The sequence below is a fragment of the Brassica napus genome, chromosome A9 (assembly GCF_020379485.1).
Source record: "Brassica napus cultivar Da-Ae chromosome A9, Da-Ae, whole genome shotgun sequence".
NCBI lineage: Eukaryota > Viridiplantae > Streptophyta > Magnoliopsida > Brassicales > Brassicaceae > Brassica > Brassica napus.
Genome location: NC_063442.1, coordinates 33,055,993 through 33,075,474, shown reverse-complemented (window position 1 = coordinate 33,075,474; position 19,482 = coordinate 33,055,993). Strand labels below are relative to the sequence as shown.

The window sequence follows — 19,482 nt, the reverse complement described above, 5'->3', positions numbered from 1 at the left end:
TCAAATAATTTGAGTCCTTTTCAATTTTATTTATTATATTTATAATTTTTTATATATAAAATATAGATTTATAAAAAAATTGGACCCCTTAATTAGTATTATACGGGGGACACAGACTTGGACCCAGGGCGGTTGCACCGCTTGTCCCCCCTAATAAGCCGGCACTGCTAATAGAGATAACTAATATTCATTAAAAAAATCTTACCACTACCCCTCTCAATTGACCACCATAGTTTGAGTACACAAATTAAATATCCTACGATTTCTACACTGCGATCTATAAGAAGTCATTTTAGTATATTGTCCTTATCAGTGAGATTTATATGTAATGGTCAGTTTATTTTTCTTGCATGATAATGGGAGACTTATTACTTAATGCACTAAACGACTTCCTCGTGAAAACAAATAAGGATATTAATGTGACTAAAAGACAATATATAAGTGCTACCACAAAGATAAGTGATGAAGAATAAACCAGCATAGATAAGTTTAGTATAAAACCAAAATGTTTATTTAAATATTGTGTACTTCAAAAGATGCATATAAAAAGATCCTGTAATTTTAAAATTATTGAAAGTAATTGTATAAATGGTGTACATAGTAGCTTCATGACTACATATAGTCTTCATAGAGTTGCATGAATGGTAGTAGACATGAAAGGTTTGCCGCATAAACGTCATTTGGTTTGCCTGCAATCTGTGTGTCTTACTTTTCGATAGGTACTTGTACCTGCAAAGAGTTAAAGTAAATTGTTTGGTTGAAAACATGAGTATTTCAAAAAAGAAAAAATCATTAAACCTTTCACGCTAAAACACTTGTTTTTCGAATAGCTTGCCCAATCTCTTCTGTTAATTAAAAGAAAAATAGCGTAAGAATTGTAGTCAATATATATAAAAATGCAAGACTTCACATAAGAAAGATAAAATATCCTAAACGTGTTAGTCAATACTTACTTATATGTCTTTTTCTTCAAATAAATTCTGAAAAATTTCTTGTAAACGATATTCATGGTTGACCTCTGTGGTTTCCCATCTTTGTCTGTAATTAAGATCTTTAACCCTTTCCTGGACTTCACTCGAGACACAGCCACATACAACTGCCCATGCGAGAAGACTGGTCTAAGTAGATACAACCCCACTTTGGCTAGTGTTTGGCCCTGACTTTTATTAATTGTCATGGCAAAAGCAACTTTCAAAGGAAATTGCCTACGACTCATTTTGAAAGGAAGCTTCGAATCTGTAGGTGAAATCGGCATACAATGTATGAAGACTCTCTCACCTGCTCTAGTTCCAGTAATAACCTTGGCTTCGAGAAGATGATTATCCACTTGGGTTATTTGCAACCTTGTGCCATTACACAAACCTTAAGTAGTATCAAGATTCCTTAATAACATCACTGGTGTACCAACCCTCAGTCGTAAACAATGATTAGGTAACCCTGATGTTTTGATACTATTAACGAATTCAGATGTAAATACAGAGTCATCTTAAGATTTCGTATCAGCAGGATCAATACTATCTGAACTGATTTTTCTGCATGTTGATATTTTTGATTGTATTGAAGCACAAAGAATTATTTTAGACGATTATTTCGTAAAACAAATGCTTTATTTATGATTAGAAATAGGAAATATAATAGAATTAAATAGCATCAAGCACGTCAAAGATGAATAAAGCAATTAATAAGAAAACAATCGTCATTTCTTGAATTATGGTTTCCACTCTCTAGCTTTTGAATCCCACGAATAAGTTTTCTTGGCGCCACAACCCGAAAATTTGAGCCTTACACTATCATGACTTAACTTATTATTCTCCATCCAGACAATAAACTTGGATTTTGCTTTCTCGTGGATAATTTTTTCCAAAGGCTGCTCAATGACTGTAAATACTATATATGTCACTGTTATATTCACATTGTTCGGCCACTTTAGTGTGGCTGGAATTCGCAATTTTGTTGGAGTCCTGATACATATTTTATGAGATACATCAGATTTAGATCTATAATGAAGAGTATAATAAGCGTAGAGAAAGGAAGATCACTTACATCTTCGTACAGAAACGTCACAGTATTATGTGTAGAAGATGGCTCATTCTTCCATGTGTACCGTGCCTTCACATAATAGAAAATATGATACGACTAAAAATATAAAAAGATAACGGAAAGAAGGATCCAAACCATACTTTTTGTTTATTTCCCAAACATACTTTGACGGCTGCATGGTTTGAGTGTTTTTAAACAAGCTTGGGATAATTTGCGAACAATTATGTAGTTCTTTAGAATTGATCACCAAATATTTTGAAGAAGACGGGTATATATATCCTCTACCATTGCTAAATATTCTCTTGACATATTGCGTAAATCTTGTATAATTGATACAATAATTTTAGACACTTCCCCAAGTTAAGAATATTTTAGTTTATAATAGGGGATAAGATTATTAATAGTTTAAATGCACGTATAATAATATTATATTCGATTTTAAAAAGGACAAAATATATTTGCTCTCTTCTGTTTATTGTACTTGTATATAGTATGTGCTATAACAATTTGTATAGGATATTTTATAATAAGGGATATATTCATATTTACAAAGCTATAGACTATATCCATGGAAAATAAAATTTACAGAAATAATGATTCCTTTTAAGGTATTTTATATTGCCCAAATATATTAGATAACTTCAACCAATTATGTCGTATAAAAGTTTATAGACGATCTGTAAATTAGTATAAAATCGACCCGATCAGACAAAATATGACAAGAGGGTTTATATTAAAAACGACCAACATATGCTTAGAGTACGTAAAAAGGTTAAAAAATAAAACACTTCAGACTTCCAAAATTGTTAAACAGAACCCAAAAACCAAGCATAATACGAAGATTAAAACAATTAAAATACTTATAACAATAAAAGAGAAAAGCATATCTTCATTGTAGACAGGTTTCCAATAATTCTTCAGCCACTATTTTCAGTCTTCACTTTCTTAATGGAATCCGAATGTCGATGTTCGTTAACAGTGCCCTCGTAGATAGCTGCCTCTAAACTTTCGATATGGGATCCTTCACGTTTAGCAGCTGTCTTCAGATTAGACTTTGAGCCATGCACATAACTACCAGCTATCAGAACAGAACCCTGAAACACACGAATTGTTATGTAGATAATAAAAGGTCTACAACTTAAAACAAAATTTCTAATAGTCAATAAATATATTACCTCTGAGTCTTCAGAACAATTGGAAAATCTGGGTAGAACGTATTTGAACATCCCTAATAATATCAAATTAAAAATCAAGATCATAATATAAAATCACTCTATTAAGTCCTTGGGTAGTTATTCATAAGAAATATACCTTAGGATAAGAGGACACGTCAAGAAAGATTCGTATCTCTTTATGTAAATAGTATTTTCAAGCACACTCCTTACGTACGTTTCGTGATGTTCCTAGTGGGCAAGCGAGATGGTGAAGAAGGCGTCGTTTTAAGCAATCCAAGACGGTCGGTCCCAAATCGCCTGAGGTCTGACGTTCGAAATATACCGGAGGAGTCGCCAGGAAGTCTCTTGTAGTAACCGGAAGTTGATGAGAATGATGATCACTGAGCAAAACTGACGAAAAGCTTCCTTCTCTTTTATACATGACCATGGCTTTGTACAAAAATGGAATTAAGCCTTCCATTTCTTTTCTTTTTTTCTTTTCGATGGGGATTCTTTGATGTTTTCTCTTTCTGAAATAGAAGATCGTCGATGCGCCTGCTTTACAAAATCTCTTTCTTTATAACCTTAGTAAAGAACGTCGATCACCCTCATATCGTCTTCTTCTCTGCTTCCGATACCCATCGATGCGCCTAGTATCAAGGACATGGAGCGTCGACTGCTCAAGGACTCTGTAGTCGGTCTGACAAAAATTAAAAAAAAACGTCGACTGCTCAAGGACATGGAAAAGGAGTTTGCAAAAAAAATCATAAAAAAAGGAAACATTTAATGGTTTCACATTAAATGATTTTGTGAGAATCGATGTGAGCGCGACACGTAAGCAAAAAAGAGAATGGAGCCTTCTCATCTACGTTGCACGGAAGCTTCATCGGACGTCCGCTTCCCGCTTCGGAACCGGAATCGGAATCGGAATCTTGTGGAAGCTTACGGAATCTCGCTTCCAAAGCGCTTCTAAAATATTCTCTTTAAAAACACATTGGAAGCTTACGATTCCGTTTTGGAATCACGCTTCCATTTAAAAAAAACACAATGTCTTATATCAATAAAAATATAAAATTATAATTTTTAATTTATATATAATCCAAATTTTAATAGTATTGAATAGAGAGAATAGAAATATACAAATATTAAAACTAATACTATAAATTATCTTTATGCATTGAGGTTTTTATTAAAGATAAATCATATATTCAAATATATTATGTCAATTAGAATTAAAAAATATAATATTATTTATTTAATTTAATTTATGTGTATTTTCACAGTTTAAATATGAAGTCATTTCAAAATTATTATAAATGAATAAATGCTTTATTTTAAATTTAAATTATATAATTTTTAGTTTTAGATTTTTAAAAATAATCTTACATATGTATATATATATTCCAAATTTTAATTTTTAGTCTTACATATATATATATATATATATATGGATACGCTTCCAACACGTATCCGCTTCCTAATTTTTTTAAAAATCCCGCTTCTGCGCTTCCATACGCTTCCGCTTCCACGTACCCGCTTCCGTTTCCATGTAACATAGCTTCTCATGCATCCTTAAAAAAACAACTAAGAGATAATTAAGGAAAGTCTTAAAAAATGATTCTCCTTTAATATATAGGAGATATTATCATATAATTTACAAATAAGTATATACATATGTATATTATCATATAAAGCGTTTATATACTTGGGAAAAGTTTCTTAGTTTTATGTAAGAAAATCTCAAAACTATTTTGAAGATGAATGGTTCCCAAATATATTGTTGGAAATGATTTCTTGATGAATTTTTAGCGACGATGACATCACAAACAGAATTTACTTCCAAGAAATTACGTATTGAATAAAGGCTATAAATCATAAACCTAAAAAGACACACCCAATAAAGTTTATAAAATATGTGAATGTGTATAAAATATAGGAACATATACTGAAAGAGACCATGGAAACTATATCGTAGCAGCATATGCTTATCAAAGCAGCTGGAGTTTTATAAATCTTCATTTGCACATGCAACTCGTCAAAATGAATATGGAAGAGATCGTAAAACATACAAATAGATTCGACAGAGTTCTTGTGTTCTGATTTATTAAAGCTTTAATTGTGTTTAAAGCTATCAATTCTAGTTGTTCTTTAGCTTTTGTGTCTTATCGGAAAGACGTAGCAGCTATACCCTTTTTCCCGAAGAAACAACATCACACCCCCAGAAGAGGGAATGTCCTTGGCGTCACGTAATCAGTCGGGCTCAAAAATCTTAAACTTAGGCGTATCTCGTTAGACGTTCGCAGGCTTTCACAATTCGGCCTATCAAGTCTATTGACTATAGGACTGATTCTGCACTAAAATCAACAAAACTTTGACGATCAACACGATTACCTCATCCAAAAAGAGAAACTTTTTAACTCAATCCTAACTACTTATCACATCAAGAAAAGTAAAAACGCTGACTCTCTACTGAAAGAGGAGACGACGAACATAAAGCGGCGGAAAGAAAAGATATCACTCACCCGCAAAATGTGATTTGACAAATTCCAATGACTAAATTAAATTAAAAAAAATCGAGTTTTCTATCAAAACGGGTCCCTCTCTTTCGCTTTATATAAATGCGAGAGCCAGCTCAGCCACGAGGGGTCGTCACTCGTCACCGCATAATTAAAAAAAAAAACGCTGTCAACAAAGACAGACCAATCCATGCCAATCAACATTATCCTAAGGGAATGTTGTAAGAACAGCTGTTGCTCTTAAGGGTACTATCGTCACTTATCAAGCCGGCTTCATAAAATAAATAAATATATTTTTTTTAATTAAAACTAACGTCTACGCGTTTAGAGGGAGGCAACAATGCTGGGATGTTCCGTTTAACTATGCTCCCACCTCCATTTTCTCTCCTCTTTCAATAACTCTCTCTCCTCCTTCTTTCTTCTCCAAATCTCTCCGATTTCATCGCTAGAATTCTCCACCGATTCTTAAGGTATGTTTTATCTTCACTTCAGCTCTTGTCGGAATTCACTCTCCTTGCCTGTCTGAAACTTTCCATTCGCAGATCTGTAAAACTTTCTATTTTTGTTTCCTCGTTTCCTAGATCGAGAAGAAACGATGACGTTCACGGAGGGAGGGATACGATCCCTCTTGTCTCTCCTCCTCCTCCTTCTCTTATCCATAACCACTCTAATCTCAGCCGCTGACTACACACCCACCGACAAAATCCTCTTAAACTGCGGCGGCTCCTCCGACCTAACCGACACAGATAACAGAACATGGATCCCCGATGTCAAATCCAAGTTCCTGTCTTCCTCCGGCGACTCCAAAACATCCCCCGCCGCAACACAAGACCCCTCCGTCCCCACCGTCCCTTACATGTCCGCCAGAATCTTCAGATCTCCCTTCACTTACTCCTTCCCGGTCGCGTCAGGTATTGGTTCAATCCTGGTTTAGTAATTTAACTTTGGTTTACTCATTTCCGGTTTACTAATAAACACTTTCTCTATCACAGGTCGCAAGTTCGTGCGTCTCTACTTCTACCCCAACTCCTACGACGGCCTCAACGCAACAAACTCCCTCTTCTCCCTCTCCTCAGGACCCTACACTCTCCTCAAAAACTTCAGCGCCGCTCAGACCTCCCAGGCGTTGAACTACGCTTACATCATCAAAGAGTTCGTTGTCAACGTCGAAGGTGGGACCTTAAACATGACCTTCACACCAGAGTCAACGCCTTCTAACGCCTACGCCTTCGTCAACGGTATCGAAGTAACTTCGATGCCTGATATCTACAGTAGCACCGACGGGACGTTGACTGTTGTAGGGACTTCTAGTGGCGTCACGATCGATAACACCACCGCTCTCGAGAATGTCTACAGGCTCAACGTCGGCGGGAACGACATCTCTCCTTCTGCTGACACCGGTTTGTTTAGGTCTTGGTACGATGATCAGGATTACATCTTCGCCGCGAGTCTCGGTATCCCCGAGACAGCTGATCCCAACATGACGATCCAGTACCCTACCGGTACTCCTTCTTATATCGCTCCTGCTGACGTGTACTCCACGGCTAGGTCCATGGGCCCGACCCCTCAGGTCAACCTCAACTACAATTTGACTTGGGTGTTCAGCGTTGACTCTGGGTTTAGCTACCTCGTCAGGCTTCACTTCTGCGAGGTTTCCTCCAACATCAATAAAATTAATCAAAGAGTGTTCACGATATATCTCAACAATCAGACGGCTGAGCCTGCGGCTGACGTGGCGGGATGGACAGGTGGCAACGGGATCGCGTTGCATAAGGACTACGTTGTGATCCCCCCTGAAGGGAAAGGGCAGCAGGATCTCTGGCTAGCGCTTCATCCTAACCCTATCGACAAGCCTCAGTACTATGATTCGATTCTCAACGGTGTTGAGATCTTCAAGATGAATAGCTCTGACGGTAACCTCGCGGGTCCCAACCCTCTGCCTGGTCCTAAGGTGACTGCTGATCCGTCCAAAGTCTTGCAACAGCGTACTAGTCATACCAAGAGCCATACGGCTGTTGTGGCCGGTGCAGCTAGTGGAGCTGTGGTTCTGGGGCTTCTCGTTGGTTTCTTTGCGGTGGCTGCGTACCGGAGACGTAAGAGCGGTGAGTACCAGCCTGCGAGCGACGCAACTTCAGGTTGGCTTCCGTTGTCTTTGTACGGAAACTCGCATTCCGCTGGCTCCGGGAAGACTAATACTACAGGGAGCTATGCGTCGTCTCTTCCGTCGAATCTTTGCCGTCACTTCTCCTTTGCTGAGATCAAAGCGGCTACCAAGAACTTCGACGAGTCTAGAGTCCTCGGAGTTGGTGGTTTTGGGAAAGTTTACAGAGGAGAAATCGATGGAGGGACTACGAAGGTGGCCATCAAGAGAGGCAACCCGATGTCGGAGCAAGGAGTGCATGAGTTCCAGACCGAGATCGAGATGCTCTCGAAGCTTAGACACCGGCACCTCGTGTCGTTGATAGGTTACTGTGAGGAGAATTGCGAGATGATTCTGGTGTATGACTACATGGCTCATGGGACGATGAGGGAGCATCTATACAAGACTCAGAACGCTCCTCTTTCTTGGAAGCAGCGACTTGAGATTTGCATCGGTGCGGCTAGAGGTTTGCATTATCTACACACTGGTGCGAAGCATACGATCATCCACAGAGATGTGAAGACGACTAACATTTTGCTTGATGAGAAATGGGTGGCTAAGGTCTCTGACTTCGGTCTGTCGAAGACTGGTCCTACGCTTGACCACACGCACGTGAGCACTGTCGTGAAAGGGAGTTTCGGTTATCTTGATCCGGAGTACTTTAGACGGCAGCAACTGACTGATAAGTCCGATGTCTACTCCTTTGGAGTTGTTCTCTTCGAAGCTCTTTGTGCAAGACCTGCCTTGAACCCCACGCTAGCTAAAGAGCAAGTGAGCTTAGCTGAGTGGGCACCGTACTGCTACAAGAAGGGCATGCTTGATCAGATCGTTGATCCTCATCTCAAGGGCAAGATCACACCTGAATGCTTTAAGAAGTTTGCTGAGACCGCGATGAAGTGTGTGCTAGACCAGGGTATTGAGAGACCATCCATGGGGGATGTTCTGTGGAACTTGGAGTTCGCGTTGCAGCTTCAGGAAAGCGCTGAGGAGAGCGGGAAGGGGATATGCAGTGAGATGGACATGGATGAGATTAAGTATGATGATGATAACTGTAAAGGGAAGAACAATGACAAAGGCTCTGATGTGTATGAAGGGAACGTGACTGACTCGAGGAGCAGTGGAATAGACATGAGCATTGGTGGTCGGAGTTTGGCTAGCGATGATTCAGATGGGCTCACTCCAAGTGCTGTGTTTTCTCAGATCATGAACCCTAAGGGACGTTAGAGAGAAGAGTCTTAAAAACCCGGTACAGTACTATCTTTTCTAAACCGGCTTTATCCAAAATGATACTGGTTCGTTTCTCTTTCTCTTTGCTACTTATTTACTATTGGTTTCTTTACTGTTATTTATTTGTGTATTTGATACCACGTACCACAATCATAAAAGAGTGTAAAAATTTAATGTGTTTTGTTTTTGCTTTTACAAAACATGAAACATATGATTTGCGTCAATGTACTATTTGGGTTTGTTCTCTATAACGCTTTTGTAGTGGATGCAACACGTTAGAAACCATTTACTTGTACTTTTGACTTATGAGAAACGGAACATCTCATGACAAGTGTTGTAAAGCCGAATTGGAGATACCAAACAAGTCTGTTAAAGTGTAAAGTAAGAAGATAGTGACCACAACTTAGTCAGTGAGATTAGTTCTTTTAACCGTTATTATACTGTTAGATACCTAAACGGAACATAGCTGTTGTGTCAGACTTTGAAAAGTCCAACAAATCATGGAACTAGACGTGTTGATTGTATAATCAATCATAGTGATTTAAACACCAGTAAAAGTTTACTTTTGTTGCACTAGTAAAGGACTCATTTGGAATGCTATACTATACATGATTCATTTTAAGTGTAGGAGAAATGCTTTTATTGAAGAAAAAAAATTCTAAAAGAAAAAAGAAAGTTTTATTTTTAGTATAAATACAAATCTTGTAAATTATTTATCTACACAATTAGTAAACAAACACACTCAATAAACAAATCTAAAACAAGTATTTGCGCCAATTGAGTTTCTTTCTAAGTTTTGTGCTTTCTTTAAGCTTAATTCGTAGATTTTCTCAGCAATAACCGAAAATTCACTTCAACCATAGTTTCTTAGTATGGAATTCTGCAATACTGGTGCAACTCCAGTTTCTTTTGTTAAAACTATTTTGTACAAACCAACAAAAACCTCAAAGATGTACATATTTTTTGTCGACCAATACAAGAAACACTTACAAGAACACATGTATTTCAACAAGTAGAGCAATCATTCTTTTATTATTCTCTTTCATTGCACAAATAAAAAGAGTGAAAAAGAATTATTTTCCAAGCAACTTGTGTGTTTTAAGAAAAAGATAATATAAAAAGAGTCAAAGAGGAGAGAATGGCTCAGGAGGAGAGTCGAAAACACTGTCGAAGATGAGAGAATGATTAGACTCATCATCAAGGTTAAGTAGCCAGTTAGTATCCTTGACATCTTTAACATCCAAGAGTGACTCGTAACGAGCACTGTCACTCTTCTCTGTGTTTTCTTCTTTCATTAGGCTTTTTCCTTCGTCCTCTTCCTGGTTACTGCTGCTGCTTCCTTCACTACTACCACACCACTTTCTTGAATAAGATTTGATGCTTTGTGGGTACAACATTGTGCCTAAAAACGGATTTGCTTTCCCCTTTCGTGCGTCCTACAAAGAACATGTTATATTGATAGCTGTGGACGTTTTAAATAAAAAAAAAAGATATGGCTAATACCATTTATAATACTTTTAAAAAAATTGTTACAAAAATAAATTACTAATAAAAACACTAAAATTACCCTATATCCTAAACCAAATCCCACCCCAAATAATACTACTATAACTCTAAAACTCCAATTAATAAACCCAAACCTAAATAAAAAATGTTTTTAAAAACTTTTAGTTAATACTATTTTGGCGAGTTTCCTTCTTTTGTGTGATACTTTTGAACAAAAAAAAATTGTTTCATTTGCTATCTAATGGTATTTTTCTAAAAGTAGTATTATATATTGTGCCAAGAGAATGTTACCATGTGATTGTTAGCAATTTGAACCGAAGCATTTGACACTTTTTTTCCGGACCTTGTTGGATCCGAAACAGCTGCAGATGACTTAACAGGCTTTGCCCTTGCTGGTGTACGTGAAAGGCCTGAAAAGGAAGGAATCAAAGAAGAAGAAGCAGACTTCTCTTTGGACCTCGTTCTTGTAACATCAGGAGATGTGTTACGTTTGGGCGAAGTTACATTCCTTGTGGTTGCCACTGGTCGACCAAACGCTAGAGTGACTGTTTTTTCTCTTCCTCTTGGCGGTGTCTGAGGTGTTGATGAAAGTGATGGACGTGATGACGCAGACGTAGAGCGCACACTGGCCCTACTTGAAGGTGCAGCTGAGTTTGTTGCAATCTGAGGCTTTGACCTAGGAGTCAACGATCTTGATCTTTGAGGGTCTCCAGCTTTCTTGAAAGTAGGAATAGTTGTACTGATTCTTGAAGGAGTTGAAGATCGTGATGGTGTTTTGCGTGATACAGGAGTTAAAGATCGAGAGACACTTCTCTTTGGAGATGCAACCGAAGCTGAAGCTGTTGTTGTTGTTGTAGTAGTCTTCTTAGGGGCTGACGAGGACCTGACAGTGCTGGAGGGACGAAGTGTTGGAATGCTGGAAGGACGAAGTGTGGGAATGTTTGAGGGACGTACTGTTGAAGTGCTTCTCGTTGGTTTTGAAGATGGATCGCTCTCGTCCTGTGAGACAAATCTTATATGATCTCTTTAAAGGGGTATATATAAGCTAACGTGAATATTTGATTGCGTTCATACCTTTGTACCAGCTCTTGTGGTAGAAATTGACTGAAGCTGGGAAGTTACGTTTCTAGCTTGTAGAACCAATTTAGAAAGAGCTTCTAATGTAACTTCAGGAACGGTATAATTAAGCCTAATTGCATATCAAAACATTATATTCAGGAAAAATTGTTTGTTAAATATATAGATGAATGAGACTATCAAAATAACTTACTGGTCATTCCAATGTTCTTTCTCATCATCAAGTTCAGGTTTAGAAACTTTAGCTTGTTCGATAGAACGTTTTCCTGGTTTAATCAAAGCAGCTGACCAAATAGAGAATGATTCATTAAATGTACATGCAAACTATACTATATGACCAGATAAAAAAGAAATAACAAGTAAAACATTATGGCTAGCTTGCACCAAATTTTAGCAGATAAAAAAAACATTATGACTAGCTAGCAAGAAAATATAAGTATGGCTCTGCTCAATATAACATGCTCAAGTATAAGGTTAATGTATTTTGGAGCCTAAGTTACACCAGTTTTATTGTTAGCTTGTAATGGGTCTTGTGAAAAAAACACAACTTGTACATAGAAGCGATCTTCAGAATACAAAATGTAAATATACTAATAGATCAAAAGAGAAGAGTAGCATTATTGTATCGTTGTAGAAAAGCAAATGAAAACACAAGTCAATGAGAAGGCAAGATAGGTAATAAGATGATACCGTCCAAAGAAGTCAAGCCACTACGATTGATTGAGAAGAGATCCAAGTTCTCGTCAGCATCTCCAACTATGGAATCATCCGCAGGGGGGTTGGTTTTTCCAGATAGAGACTTTTTCAGACTCCGATCGTTCATCGACGGCCGGCGGTTATACAAAGCAGGACAGAAGAAATAAAATTCAGATAAGAGATGAGGAAAAGACAGAGAAATAGAATGTTTCTTTCTTCTTTTTTTGTGTTGAATAATAACAATTAAAATACAAAGGAGTTGACAAAAGAAAATAGTGAAAGATATGCCATATAAGAAGAAGATAGTGGGAGGGGTTAGTTTTAAGATTTTAAGAAGAGGCATTCTCCATTCCGTGTGGTATTAGTTTTCATGTCGTTTTCTTGCAATCTTTTTTAATTATCTTTAGAAACTAAATGTGAACATAGGATAAACTCATATGGAGCTCATCATGTTATGACGACGTGTGGTAGGACGTGTCACAATATGATGCGCACGAAGAAATTAGTTAGCTAACTGCTAGCTTTTCCATATAACCTAACCGCATTTCTGTGTGTAACCATTCGGATCTACCAATAATATTGTGTCATTTGGTCAGAAACATGTTAATTAGGCTACCAAAATTAGGTTTTTTTTTACTGGAACAAATTAAGTTCATGACATAAAATGGTGTTGAACTTGAAAAAGTCCCTTAAAACATGTAACTAGTGAAATAACATGGTGTTTTACATTTTTTTTGTTTTTTTTACATCATTTTTTTTAGTTTATGCATAGGTTTTGACAAGTTCATTGAATGAATTTGCAACGTTTCTTTCTTCGTTTTTTTTTGTAATGACGTTGTTATCTTCGAGTCCACAAATTTAGATGGGGGGCCGGGTACCGACACTAATCTATTGAGATCAATGTCGGTTAAGCCAAAGTTTCTGACTTTTGTATAGGAATTAATAAGATTCAATTACTTTTTGCAACTCTTATTAGTACGGATGGTCATAGTGCATGCATGATTCGCTCTTGTGCATGGGATAAAAGCTCACATCGCTAAAGCTGCTCCTTCGCTCTTTTGAAAGTTGACGGCTCACAAACAACCATCAATATCACCTATTCACAACATCATCCCGGCCCTCGTCAGCGAAAATGTTTTACAGACAATTCTCATTTACTAGCTAGTTTGATGGTCAAGACTCGAGAACTGAAGAACACTTCTCCAGTTACCAAATTTTGTTTCCTTGTCTTTTTAGCCTCTTTTCAAAGTAATAAAACATTAATTATTGCTCTACGTTAGTCCGTAAGTCTATCAGTAGTTGACTCTCTTTGCTCTAAATTTCAAGAGTCTTAAGGAAATAAATATCCATCAACTGCTAATTTTCATTCCAAACTCCTCCTACCAACAATGATAGCAAGAAATGTATTTCCGCAACAAGTTGGATATGTGATAGAACTCATTGAACAAGTGGTGATATTGATAGAACTAACAAAAAAATAAAGCAGGTATTAATATATAGTGAAGTGAACTGTGAATTTTAGTCAAGCTCCTTTAATTAATATCTTCATAAGTATGTGGAGGACAACACCAAACACTGTAAAAGTTGCAAAAGAGAGGTTAACGATATCCATCTCTTTTATCTTGTTCCGCAGCTTCCTTGTTAGCAGCTTCAACGGATTTGAACCATAGGAACACCTGCAGACAGAACCCACTTGTTTCAGCTAATTTATGATATAATACAAGATAATCAAATGTACAAAAAGAGAAGAGAACTCACAGAAGTGGGGATTCCAGTAAAAGCGAAGAAACCAAGCACAGGAGTATAAAAGATGCTGTCGGATTCCAACACCCCGAACACTGGATTCTTACTCGAGTACTCAAAAACAGAACCAATCTACAAGTGACCAAAAGATGCATAAAAAATAAACATCTTTGATATGAATCAGTGTAATCAGAAGTCACAGAGAAAGAAAGGAGGCATACAGCAGCAATGGCAGTGATCGCTGAGGCAAGCAGATAAACAAAGAAGGGAACCTCAAAGCTCTCTTGAGATGTAGAAGAAGAAGAACCTCCTTCGCCTCTGGCCCAAGGAGGTGGCTCATCCGAGTCTGGATTCGCCCAAGACGGTTGACTTTCTTTAGATTTTCTTGATCCTTCAGTCGCAGCCGTCACGACCAATCTCTTCACTGTACTACTAGGTTCATAGCAGTGCAGCGAGTGACCTATTAGGTTCCTCCTCGCGACCTGGTGATTGCTTGACAATGATGGTTTGGTGTGTGAACGTTTGAAACACTCATCAACATGGTTCAGACAAAAACTTGTCGGAAGGGAGGCCAAAGACGTGGCCATTTACGCTTAAGAAGAAGGATGAAAGCACTCGACTTTGGTCTAAAACAGAGTCTCAAGCGGTGAAATGATTCACAGCCACACATTTTCAATTCTTGACAATATATTTTTATCTACAACTAGCATGCTGATGTGGATGAGAGACACGTGGTGCCCCACAATAGGTGGGATTCAGAGAGCAATTCATAGGTTCTGCTTCTGTAACCAGAAACATGTTAGCTACTATATAATATAACGTTGGTTTGGTTTGTAAGTTGTAACATAACTACACATGAATGAGGCAGACAAGACAAAAATGCTAGGTTTGTAACCCAAGGATCAATGCGAAGCTGTCTTTTTCTAGCAGCCAATAGTTGCAGCTCAGTGCTCTCTTCTCAGATGAATCTAACGAACCGTAAATTTCCGGTTAAACCAAAGTTTAACGGATTGAACCAAATGACTCAATAGTAAGAGACCGGTTTAACGTCAGGTTCCTCTTTTCGTCGGTCGGTCAGAGACTCAGGAGGCAATGAGTCAGCTTAAGGTTAAGAAGATGGGCCTTACTTAAAGCCCTTTATGCATGATTAAGGTTGTCAGATGATTCTTCTTACTATTTCTGAATTTTCATGCACAGAAGAAGCGGCCAAAGGTGAGATAGAACAGAGAGTTTGTTGCTGTTGTGTCACCTTCCCCTTCTATTTCTCTCCTCTTGACCAAGTAACTTCCTCTCTCTCTCTAGCTTACCGTTATTACCGGTTCTCACACTCTGCATGCTTCTGACTAATCACTTTAACTTGTTTTTATTTTCTGTTTGTAAGGAAACATAACAACCTTTGCACAACTTTTTATTTGTTAAATCGCATAAATTATGGGCAATAACCACCTGATTAACAATTCTTATTCCCTCTTCTCTTTCTCTCTTCTTGGTTTGTGAAAAGAAATGATGTTTGAAAATTAAAATATTCTGTTTGGAAGGAAGAAACATATCACATATGATGTTCTGTCCACTACATTATTGTTGATCATCAGAAGTAAACTAACTATTAACAAGATGAGGAGTGTAGTGCTTGTTTCTTTAGCCGCTGCTATAGGCAATATGTTGCAGGGTTGGGACAATGCCACCATTGCAGGTGCATCTCTTTCTTTTCTTCCTCTAAATACTTTATAATAACAAAGCCATGATTAATATTTAATTTGTATTCTGGTGGCAGGAGCTGTTATTTACATAAAGAAAGAATTTCATTTAGAGAAAGAACCAAAGATTGAAGGACTAATCGTCGCCATGTCTCTCATTGGAGCCACTATGATCACAACTTTCTCCGGTCCCGTCTCCGACAAAGTAGGAAGGCGTTCGATGCTAATACTCTCCTCTCTTCTCTATTTCCTAAGTAGCATCGTCATGTTTTGGTCTCCCAATGTCTACGTTCTCCTTTTCGCAAGGCTGCTCGATGGGTTTGGTATCGGTCTAGCTGTCACTCTCGTTCCCATTTACATCTCCGAGACCGCACCTTCTGAGATCAGAGGTTTGCTCAACACTTTCCCACAGTTCTGTGGCTCTGGTGGGATGTTTCTTTCGTATTGTCTTGTCTTTGGAATGTCTCTTCAAAAATCTCCTAGCTGGAGGCTGATGCTTGGAGTTCTGTCGATTCCCTCGGTTCTTTACTTTTTACTTGCGGCCTTCTTCTTGCCTGAATCTCCGAGGTGGCTTGCAAGTAAAGGACGTATGGAAGAAGCTAGACAAGTCTTGCAGAGACTCCGTGGCAGAGAAGATGTTTCAGGTTTGTCTGTAATGAACACTAATACCTAGGCTGGGGCATAAACTTTGAAACTGGAAATCCGAATCGAAAAAATCCGATCCCCAATCCAAAATGGAAAAAAATAATTTGAATGTATCTTGTAGAGAGTGTTACAAAACATAAAAATATTTGAATGTCATTAACCTTCGAATAGGTAACCCGAAAAAATCAAAAATCACTTGAAGATACTAATCTGAATGTCCAAATTAATATGCAATATAAATAATTGAAACATAATATGTATTTTAACTATCAATTTCTATTTATTTTGATATAATATCTAAAAATAAGTATTCAAAATTTAAATAAATACCTTTAATATCCAATTCTATATAAATAAGTATTTAGTTCTTATGTTTTGTTCTTAAATTTTAGATTTTACGTCGGATATCCAAACCTAACCGATATAACCCAAATTCAAACGATATATGATTATTTTATGAGTTTTATGATGTGATACAAATTAAAACCGAAATTGATGTGTTATATCGTGATGCTTACAAATTTACTAGAATGATACATAAAGTGTGATACAAATTAGAAAGAAATCCTAAATATCCGACCGAAACTCCAATGGATACCCACACCCAAGCCTACTAAAGGCTATAGATTATTGGCTTTTTGACATATGACTAACTCGGGCATGGTGTTCTAGGCGAGCTTGCTCTGCTTGTGGAAGGTCTTGGAGTGGGAAAAGACACGTCTATAGAGGAGTACGTGATTGGACCAGACAACGAGGTAAGCGAGGGGGGACATGAACTACCCAGGAAAGACCAGATAAAACTATACGGTCCAGAGGATGGACAGTCATGGATGGCTAAGCCAGTGAAAGGACCGAGTTCTCTAGCATTAGCGTCACGGCAAGGAAGCATGATAACTCGTGCCGGATCCCTCATAGACCCAGTGGTCACTCTCTTTGGCAGCATTCACGAGAAGCTTCCTTCAGAGAACATGAACTCATCATCATCACGCAGCATGATCTTCCCTAACATGGGAAGTATACTGGGACTAATGGGAAGGCAGGAGTCTCAATGGGATCCAGAGAGGAACAATGATGACAGCTCTGAACATGATGAAAGCTTGAACAGTCCTCTGCTCTCTCCGCAGACCACTGAGTCTGGTTCAGTTGGGACCATGCAGGGCAGACAGAGCAGCTTGTTTATGGCAAACGTTGGTGAGACGGCGACTGCTACAAGCATAGGTGGTGGGTGGCAACTGGCGTGGAAGTATAATGATAAGGTTGGTGCAGATGGTCAGAGAGTCAACGGAGGGTTACAGAGAATGTATATTCACGAGGAGAGTTCCAACAACAAAGCCAATAACACTGGCTTTTCGCGACGTGGATCGCTTCTCTCCTTTCACACAGAAGCTGGTGTTTCTGATCAGGGGCATGGATACATTCAAGCTGCTGCACTTGTGAGCCAAGCTTCTATGATTCCTGGAATCAAAGGAGAGACTGCAATGCTGCCAAAGGAGATTAAGGCTGGTCCTGGCTGGAGGGAGCTGAAGGAACCAGGTGTGAAGAGAGCTTTGATGGTTGGAGTGGGACTTCAGATACTGCAACAGGTAATGATTTTTTATTTATTTATTTTTCTCATAACAAGTAAAGGAGAGGAAGCATGTTTGCAGTTTGCAGGAATAAATGGAGTGATGTATTACACACCTCAAATACTGAAAGAAACAGGTGTTTCAAGTCTTTTGTCAAACCTTGGGATAGGTGCAGAGTCTGCATCGCTCCTCATAAGCTGCTTAACTACACTCTTCATGCTTCCTTGCATTCTTGTTTCCATGAGGTTAATGGATGTATCTGGAAGAAGGCAAGTTCTCTCTCTCTCCTTTTGCTTCTCTTTTTAGCTGAATCAAATGTAACATTACCTATGCGTGATTGCAGGTCTCTGATGCTTTCCACAATCCCCATTCTAATACTCTCGCTGCTAACGCTGGTGATAGGAAGCTTGGTGAAGCTTGGAGGCACAGCAAACGCACTGATCTCAACCGCTAGCGTTATGGTGTACCTAAGCTGTTTCGTGATGGGTTTTGGAGCCATTCCAAACATTCTTTGTTCAGAGATTTTCCCTACCTCTGTGCGTGGCCTCTGCATCACAATCTGTGCCCTCACTTTCTGGATCTGTGACATCATTGTCACTTACACTCTTCCAGTCATGCTCAAATCTCTAGGCCTTGCCGGAGTCTTTGGAATTTACGCATTTGTTTGTGCTGTAGCTTGGGTTTTCGTGTACCTCAAGGTACCTGAGACAAAGGGAATGCCTCTTGAAGTTATCTCTGAGTTCTTCTCTGTTGGTGCAAAACAACAAGACGCTGCTAGCTTCGTTTCTGTCTGATGGCTGACTTCCTTTTATCTGTTGTCTTTTTTTTCAACTTATTTTGAACAAGCTAATAATAACAAACCATACACACTAGAGACTTTCTTGGAATCTTGATTCTATAGCTGCAAACTAGGAGATGTTCCCTTTAATAACCATGGATAAGATTCAGAGTTTTATCTATATGTTGTACATCTTCAGAGATATTAATAGGACTGGGCATTTCAGATATCGGTTTGGTTTTGGTAGTTCAGCTAGAGCTAAAAGATCCATTTACTACGTAACCTATTTTTGGTTCACGTTCGGTTTGGGTAGTTTCGGGTTTGATTCGAATAGTAAAGCTAAGAACCAAAAAAATGATTCTCATTTAGTTCCGGTTCGGTTATTTCCAATAATTCATGTAAATTATCGAATAATTAAGATGATTTGGATAAAAATATCATATAATTTGTATTATATTGGATACTCTTTAATAATTTATTTTAAATACTTTTGGATACTTTTAATAGATATTTAAATTATATTTGGTTATGTTTATATATATAATTAATATTTTTATATGTTCAAGTACCCCATTTGATTTTCAATTCAGTTCTTGTTCGGTTATTTCGAATATAGAAATATATGAACTGTTTGGGTATTTGAGGGTTTCGGCCGGTTCCAGTTTCAAATATTTGGGTTTGGATTTCCGGTTCCAATT

At 38.0% G+C, this 19,482-nt stretch overlaps 4 protein-coding genes and 1 pseudogene across 6 annotated transcripts; 2 read left to right on the top strand and 3 right to left on the bottom strand.

Annotated features, from left to right (window-relative positions):
• Nucleotides 1–273: 273 nt before the first annotated feature.
• Nucleotides 274–4,207, bottom strand: LOC125578420 (annotated as a pseudogene).
• A 1,730-nt stretch (nt 4,208–5,937) lies between these two features.
• On the top strand, nt 5,938–9,323 carry LOC106367644 (receptor-like protein kinase FERONIA). 2 transcript variants are annotated; one of them, XM_048741057.1, is made up of 3 exons: nt 5,938–6,180; nt 6,292–6,621; nt 6,703–9,323. In XM_048741057.1, exons 2-3 carry the CDS (start codon nt 6,306–6,308, stop codon nt 9,072–9,074), a joined length of 2,688 nt encoding a protein of 895 aa, XP_048597014.1. In that variant the 5' UTR covers nt 5,938–6,180; nt 6,292–6,305; the 3' UTR covers nt 9,075–9,323. The 2 variants fall into 2 exon arrangements, with proteins under 2 accessions (XP_048597014.1, XP_048597015.1); XM_048741058.1 differs by having other exon boundaries at nt 6,039–6,180; nt 6,253–6,621.
• A 694-nt stretch (nt 9,324–10,017) lies between these two features.
• LOC106367652 (serine/arginine repetitive matrix protein 5-like) lies at nt 10,018–12,700 on the bottom strand. Its single transcript, XM_013807472.3, has 5 exons — nt 12,351–12,700; nt 11,854–11,944; nt 11,658–11,772; nt 10,875–11,582; nt 10,018–10,513 (listed from the first exon to the last, which is right to left on the bottom strand). The coding sequence occupies exons 1-5, from the start codon at nt 12,697–12,699 to the stop codon at nt 10,202–10,204; spliced, it is 1,575 nt and encodes a 524-aa protein (XP_013662926.2). The 5' UTR covers nt 12,700; the 3' UTR covers nt 10,018–10,201.
• Nucleotides 12,701–13,789: 1,089 nt separating this feature from the next.
• Nucleotides 13,790–14,763, bottom strand: BNAA09G32050D. Its single transcript, XM_013807482.3, has 3 exons — nt 14,321–14,763; nt 14,115–14,231; nt 13,790–14,032 (listed from the first exon to the last, which is right to left on the bottom strand). Exons 1-3 carry the CDS (start codon nt 14,684–14,686, stop codon nt 13,955–13,957), a joined length of 561 nt encoding a protein of 186 aa, XP_013662936.1. The 5' UTR covers nt 14,687–14,763; the 3' UTR covers nt 13,790–13,954.
• A 219-nt stretch (nt 14,764–14,982) lies between these two features.
• LOC106367662 (monosaccharide-sensing protein 3) lies at nt 14,983–18,800 on the top strand. 2 transcript variants are annotated; one of them, XM_013807484.3, is made up of 5 exons: nt 14,983–15,792; nt 15,874–16,440; nt 17,114–18,024; nt 18,088–18,275; nt 18,350–18,800. In XM_013807484.3, exons 1-5 carry the CDS (start codon nt 15,714–15,716, stop codon nt 18,798–18,800), a joined length of 2,196 nt encoding a protein of 731 aa, XP_013662938.1. In that variant the 5' UTR covers nt 14,983–15,713. The 2 variants fall into 2 exon arrangements, with proteins under 2 accessions (XP_013662938.1, XP_048597016.1); XM_048741059.1 differs by having other exon boundaries at nt 17,114–18,275.
• Nucleotides 18,801–19,482: the final 682 nt, after the last annotated feature.

Excerpts from the sequence above, each read along its gene's own strand:
- LOC106367644 (XM_048741057.1), top strand. The coding sequence starts at position 6,306 with ATGACGTTCACGGAGGGAGGGATACGATCCCTCTTGTCTCTCCTCCTC. Across the intron at positions 6,622-6,702 it reads CTCCTTCCCGGTCGCGTCAG|GTCGCAAGTTCGTGCGTCTC; the intron begins GTATTGGTTCAA and ends TCTCTATCACAG.
- LOC106367652 (XM_013807472.3), bottom strand. The coding sequence starts at position 12,699 with ATGCCTCTTCTTAAAATCTTAAAACTAACCCCTCCCACTATCTTCTTC. Across the intron at positions 11,945-12,350 it reads TGGCTTGACTTCTTTGGACG|CTGCTTTGATTAAACCAGGA; the intron begins GTATCATCTTAT and ends CTATTTGGTCAG. Across the intron at positions 11,583-11,657 it reads CCACAAGAGCTGGTACAAAG|GACGAGAGCGATCCATCTTC; the intron begins GTATGAACGCAA and ends TTTGTCTCACAG.
- BNAA09G32050D (XM_013807482.3), bottom strand. The coding sequence starts at position 14,686 with ATGGCCACGTCTTTGGCCTCCCTTCCGACAAGTTTTTGTCTGAACCAT. Across the intron at positions 14,232-14,320 it reads CGATCACTGCCATTGCTGCT|ATTGGTTCTGTTTTTGAGTA; the intron begins GTATGCCTCCTT and ends GGTCACTTGTAG. Across the intron at positions 14,033-14,114 it reads TTACTGGAATCCCCACTTCT|GTGTTCCTATGGTTCAAATC; the intron begins GTGAGTTCTCTT and ends TTCTGTCTGCAG.
- LOC106367662 (XM_048741059.1), top strand. The coding sequence starts at position 15,714 with ATGAGGAGTGTAGTGCTTGTTTCTTTAGCCGCTGCTATAGGCAATATG. Across the intron at positions 15,793-15,873 it reads GGACAATGCCACCATTGCAG|GAGCTGTTATTTACATAAAG; the intron begins GTGCATCTCTTT and ends TTCTGGTGGCAG. Across the intron at positions 16,441-17,113 it reads TGGCAGAGAAGATGTTTCAG|GCGAGCTTGCTCTGCTTGTG; the intron begins GTTTGTCTGTAA and ends ATGGTGTTCTAG.